The sequence below is a fragment of the Cygnus olor genome, chromosome 12, assembly GCF_009769625.2.
Source record: "Cygnus olor isolate bCygOlo1 chromosome 12, bCygOlo1.pri.v2, whole genome shotgun sequence".
Classification (NCBI taxonomy): domain Eukaryota; kingdom Metazoa; phylum Chordata; class Aves; order Anseriformes; family Anatidae; genus Cygnus; species Cygnus olor.
The window spans coordinates 17,404,031-17,409,041 of NC_049180.1; the positions used below are offsets into that span (position 1 = coordinate 17,404,031).

The following is a 5,011-nucleotide window of genomic DNA, read 5'->3' on the forward strand; positions in this document are numbered from 1 at the left end:
CAAGTGCCGCTTTATACATTAGCGAGGGAGCAGAGAAACGAAAAAAAAAAGTTATAAAACTTATTTTCTCCAGATTCATTTCTTTTTCTTTAAACCACTGTTTTTCTTCTTGTTGTTGCTTTTTAATTACCAATCCACGGCCGCCTTTTTCCTGCCACGAAGCAAAGGTACTGCTCATCTGGGGAAATTTGTCTGAAGTTTAATCGACAAACGTATGATGAAATTGTAAACGCGAATCATTTGGGGAGAGCGGCTAGATCAGAAACCGGGGGATGCTAGCGGAGTGATTGATACACTTGGAAATACAGACACGGCCGTGTCCATAGATCCGCGTGGGTGTTTCGTGGGCATCTGCGTGGGGCTAGCTGGAAGTAACGAGTGCGGGGCTGGACGTGCAGGGTCTGTTTCTTTCCCACCGTCTCAGGGTAAGGAGGGTGACAGCCTGCGCCGAGTGTATCCATCTCTGCCGAAACATCTCTTTAAATATTCAGTGAAAAATAATGTCATGTGAAGTACCACCTATAGCAACATTATTATCTTCATTCTTCAACATCATCCCCGCTGATAGCTTCGTTTGTCTTTGGCTCAAAACCTACTGTACCGAGTGCTGCGGGGAGGGAGGGGGCTCGCCCCGTGCCGAAATGAAAAGAAGCGGTGGTGGCCGCTCCGCAGCGCTGCCTAAATACCGGAGTGGCACCTGGGAGGCTTCTTCGGTTCGTATGGGTTTGTTTGTTTGCTTTTGCGGCTATTGTTTTTTTCTCTTTTTTCACCCTTCTCGCTAAACGTTTTGCAGTCTCTTTCGTTTAATAATGAGAAGAAAACCCGAGCGAGCCGGTTCCTCGAATGGGAACGTTTCTCCCTCTCTGCCTTCTCCTCCCGCTCGCTCTCTAGGTTTTGCCGGCTCATTTGAAATTGAAATGAGTTGTAGCTGAGCAGCCTCTCGCTTTTGCGGAGAGTTTGTTAATATTAATACGGGGAAAAGGAGTAGCTCCTACAGCAGAGCAAATAACCCACGGGGGGAACAGGGCGGGAGCGCCGAGTGGCTCAGGCTGGGGGGGAAGAAGGAGCCCGGGGTCCCGCTGCTCGGGGGGGATGCGCGGAGGGGCGCGGGGCGAGCGCGGCTGCAGCGGCCGCTTGGCAGCTCGGCTTTTTCTTTCGAGATCGGACGTTTGTTGGCAAGAGGCCCCCCGCCGTCAAGTTGTACCCGGGAGGCAAAGCCGGGTGCGGGACGCGCAGAGCTGCGGGCAGCGTCCCGCGGGCGCGGAGGGACCGGCCGGGCTCTGCCCCCCCGGCTGCGCGCCCCTGGGGCTCCCGGCCCCCCGTGGAGTGCGGGGTGGCAATGGGGGAGGGGGGGAGACAGGACACCGGGCAAGAAATAAAAGTCAGGAGTGGGGCCGCTGTGGAGGTGGGGGGCGGCCCCACACCCGCCCCGCGTTGGGGTGGTGGAAGGGGAGCGGAGCCGCGGAGGGGGAGCGGGTGCGCCCCCCGACCCGGCCTTCCCAGGGCGCCGTCGGGCGGTTTGACTCCGAGCCGGATTGATTCTGGGCCCGATTGACTCCGGGCGCGACCAACCGGCGCGGCGCGGAGGCCGGGGGCGGAGCGGCCGCCTGGTCCGCCCGCCGCTCCCAGCGGCGCCCTAATTGTCCTGGGAATGTGTGAGGTAAAACCCAAACCCTTCCTATTTTCAGCACCCGTCGGGCCCGTGATATATGGAAAGGGAAGGAGGGGAGGAGGGCGAAAACGGATCTTTATTTGCAAATGCGAGAGACAGAAGAAAGGAAAAAAAAAAAAAAAGAGAGAGAGAGAGAAAAAAAAACCACCCGAAACTTTTTTGCGGCGGCGGGACGGCGGCGGAGCGGCAGGCGCGGGGCCGGGCAGCGAGAGCGAGATCGAGATCCGGAGCGGCATCCGGAGCGGGGCTGTCCCCGAGCGGGCGCTCGCCGGACGCCGCCGGGGGTGCGGGGCCGCCCCGCCGCTGCCCCCAGCCGCGCGTCCCGCCCCCTGCCCGCTCCTTCGCTGCTTCCCCTGCCCTGCCGGCACGGCTCGGGCAGCGGCCGCCTCCCCCCAGTCTCCCCCCAAAAAAAAAGAAAAAAAAAAAAAAAAAGTGAAGCGAGGCGCAAAGCGGGGAGCCCGTCGGGGCTGGAGGCAGGGGCGAGGGGAGCCGCATTCCTATAGTAACCGGGATGGCGCGGTGCAGCCCCGGCTGGTTGCTAAGAGGGTTAAACTGTATCCAAACAGCTTTGGGGAAATCCAGCCCCTTCTCCTGCCACATGGATCGACTCATTGGGTGGGAGCGGCGGAGAGACAAGGGTCTCCAGCAAATCAGCGCCTAATTGATTAAGGCGAGCTGGTTTGAATAGAGCTGGCCATGTGCCAATCGCCTTTCAAAGAGCCCCTCTATGATTAATCGCAATGCATTATTGATAATCATAATTATAGCAGGACACATGCGCGGTGCGCGGAGGATTGGGGAGGTTGGGGGGGGGAGGCTCGATTTCCGTAATTTTGAGAAGATTTTTTTTTAGTAATTTTTTATTCTGCCCCAGCTGATGTTTGAGCCAGCATGTCGCGGAGGAAGCAGGCGAAGCCTCAGCATTTCCAATCCGACCCCGATCTGGCCTTGTTATCCCAGCGAAATGGTGAGTTCTTCTCCTCTCCCGCGCACGCATTTTAACACAAACCCGCACAAAATAGATCAACTTACCTCGCGGGGAGCCGGGGCCGCGGCGGAGCGGGGCAGCTGGATCTCCCGGAGTTACGTGCGGGGGGGGGTCCCTTTTGGGGTTTTGCTCCAACTTGTTGGCTTTTCTCTAATTTTATTTTTTAACTCGGCATTTTCTTTCGCGTGTTTTCCTAACGAAACACTCAACTCTTTCCGTTTTGTTTTTTTCTTTCTTTCTTTTTTGATGTTTTTCCTCCGCCCTCCCCCCGCGGGGCGGTCTGGCATCCCGAGCCCGCAGGAGATGGCTCCGCGCCCTCCGCGCCCCGCGGGGCAGGGGAACAACGGGGGGCTGCAGCGGGGCGCCTGAGCCCCGCAGTCCCCCGGACCGCTTCACCCCTCTCCGGCCACCCGCACGGTCCCCCCGAAAGGGCGGAAAACCCCCTCGGGCACCCGCTTTCGTGCCCCCCTCTCCTCCCTCCCGAACTCCCCTCTCCCCGCCGCCCCGAACATTTCCCGGGGGCCGAAAAGTTGCGGCGGGGGCATCGCCCCGGCCCGGCAGCCGCCGAGCAGCTCCGCCAGCGTGGAAGCCCGGGGCAGCTCGGGGGTTTGTTTGCTCACCCTATTTTTATTTCATTTTATTTATTTTTTTTTTTTCTCCGCCTCCCCCCTCCAAGTCGGTGAGCGAGGAATAAACGCCGGCTTTGTGTCCGCCGAGATTTGGAGAGGAAGCGTGTGAATTATTTTTTTTCTTTCTCTCCCCATTCCTCCCCCCCAGCCCCCCTCTTTTCCCTCCCCCCTCCCGGGAAAAGGGGGATTTCGGAGCAGTTTGGGCGCAGCGCGGCGGGGCCGTGCCCCTACCCCTGCCCCTACCTGCGCCTGCCGGCGGCCGGGACGCGGGGCGACAAGTGGGCGGCGGGGGCCACGGGGACCGGGGGGCCACGACTTGTCGTCGTCCGTCCCCGTACCCCCACCTCCCCCCCCCCCCCCCCGTCTCCCCGGTGGCCATGAGGAGGGCGAGCCCCGGGGGGGGAGCCGCGGGCCAGAGGCGCCTGGGGCGGGCAGGTAAGGGAGAGCCGGGGCGCGCCGGTGTCCCCCTTTGCCTCCCGGCCCCGCCGCTCGGGAGCACATTGGGCTTTGCCCGGGGCCGGCGGCAGGCTCCCGGCGGTGCTGCTGCCGCCTCCTGCCCGGCTCGGCCCGGCCCGGCCCCGCAGCCCTGCGAGCGGCGGAGCGCAGCGCGGTGCCCGCTGCGGGCGGAACACGGGGAGGGGGCCCCGCGACCCGAATCCCGTCGGAAAGTTTGGGGGGCTGTGGCCCTGCCCGCTGCACCGCTCCCGGGAACCCCGGCACGGCTGCTTTGCCTCGCGTAGCTCTGCAGAAAAGGTTCTCAAAAGTCCCTCGGCTCCCGGGAGGCGGCCGCTGGTTTTTAGCTGAGTTTGGGGCGCTCAGAGTGCGCTCGAGTTTTGCCATTTGCTGAGCTTAATCCCCTTTCTCGTCTCAGTAAACGTATTTATTTTTCTTGCGCTGTTATTTCTACTTCCTCCTGAAGTTTCGAGCAGGAGTTGGGGAAAACGCTGGGGTTTTAATTTGTCTTTCATCGGCCTCCTAGGAAAGAATTTGGAACTTCTTAAAGTGAATGGAGAAGGGGAAAGCTGAGATGGAAATTATCTTGCTGGGAAAACAGAGAGGGATTTTTCACATCTTCACTTTGTTTAATTGCATCTTCTGGCGCTCGGGGTCTTTTATGTTTTTACCGGACAGAACAGAGCAAAACACCTTCAAGCATCTATTTTAAAAGTAGCCGTTTCTTCTGGTTTCAGTCTTTTGATCTGATTTTGCACATCATTTTCAAGTGAAAGACCCTGGGAGTGTGAGAAAGGAATGTTAGCTGAGCAGCTTTCCTGCCTGTTGCTAAATGATGTACTTGCAGTAAGTTGGATTTTGACTGAAATTATAGCTCGGAAGTGAAGCTTTTGTTTAGTGTGCGTGCCTATCGGAAGTTAAATAAGTAAATAACAAAGTTTATTTTCAAAAAATACCGGCCGATAGCCTAGGAGAAGCAGAGGGCTTTATTACAAAATCTGCAGGAGCTGCCTCCCGCCCTTCCGTAGTAATGGGCTTGGGTTATGGCTGTTTTACTTGCTGAGACGCTAAGTTTTGAGTAAGTTGCCCAGAGGGTGTGTTTTGTAAGCGTGTTTCAGGATCCAGGATTTGCAATAATCCCGGCACGGGACTGCCCTCCGCCTCGCTGGGGTCCTAGTTTGGCGCTGCAGTGAGACGGGGTGGGCGAGCTGCAGCGAGGACGAGTTCGCGTCGTACGCCTTGCACGACAAAAACTCGGGATTCTGAGAG

General features: G+C 58.5%; 1 protein-coding gene across 3 annotated transcripts in view; it reads left to right on the top strand.

Annotated features, from left to right (window-relative positions):
* The first annotated feature begins 465 nt into the window (after window positions 1-465).
* The window catches only part of SALL1 (spalt like transcription factor 1), a 16,262-nt gene continuing 11,716 nt past the window's right edge, over window positions 466-5,011 (top strand). Inside the window, exons 1-2 of one of the 3 annotated variants that reach the window (XM_040570734.1) lie at window positions 466-713; window positions 2,547-2,639. In XM_040570734.1, coding sequence (XP_040426668.1) covers window positions 2,564-2,639 — 76 coding nt within the window. In that variant the 5' untranslated portion in view covers window positions 466-713; window positions 2,547-2,563. Of the gene's footprint in view, window positions 714-1,593; window positions 1,661-2,101; window positions 2,455-2,546; window positions 2,640-5,011 lie in introns of those variants that run through there. The other 2 variants (XM_040570736.1, XM_040570733.1) reach the window with 2 other exon arrangements.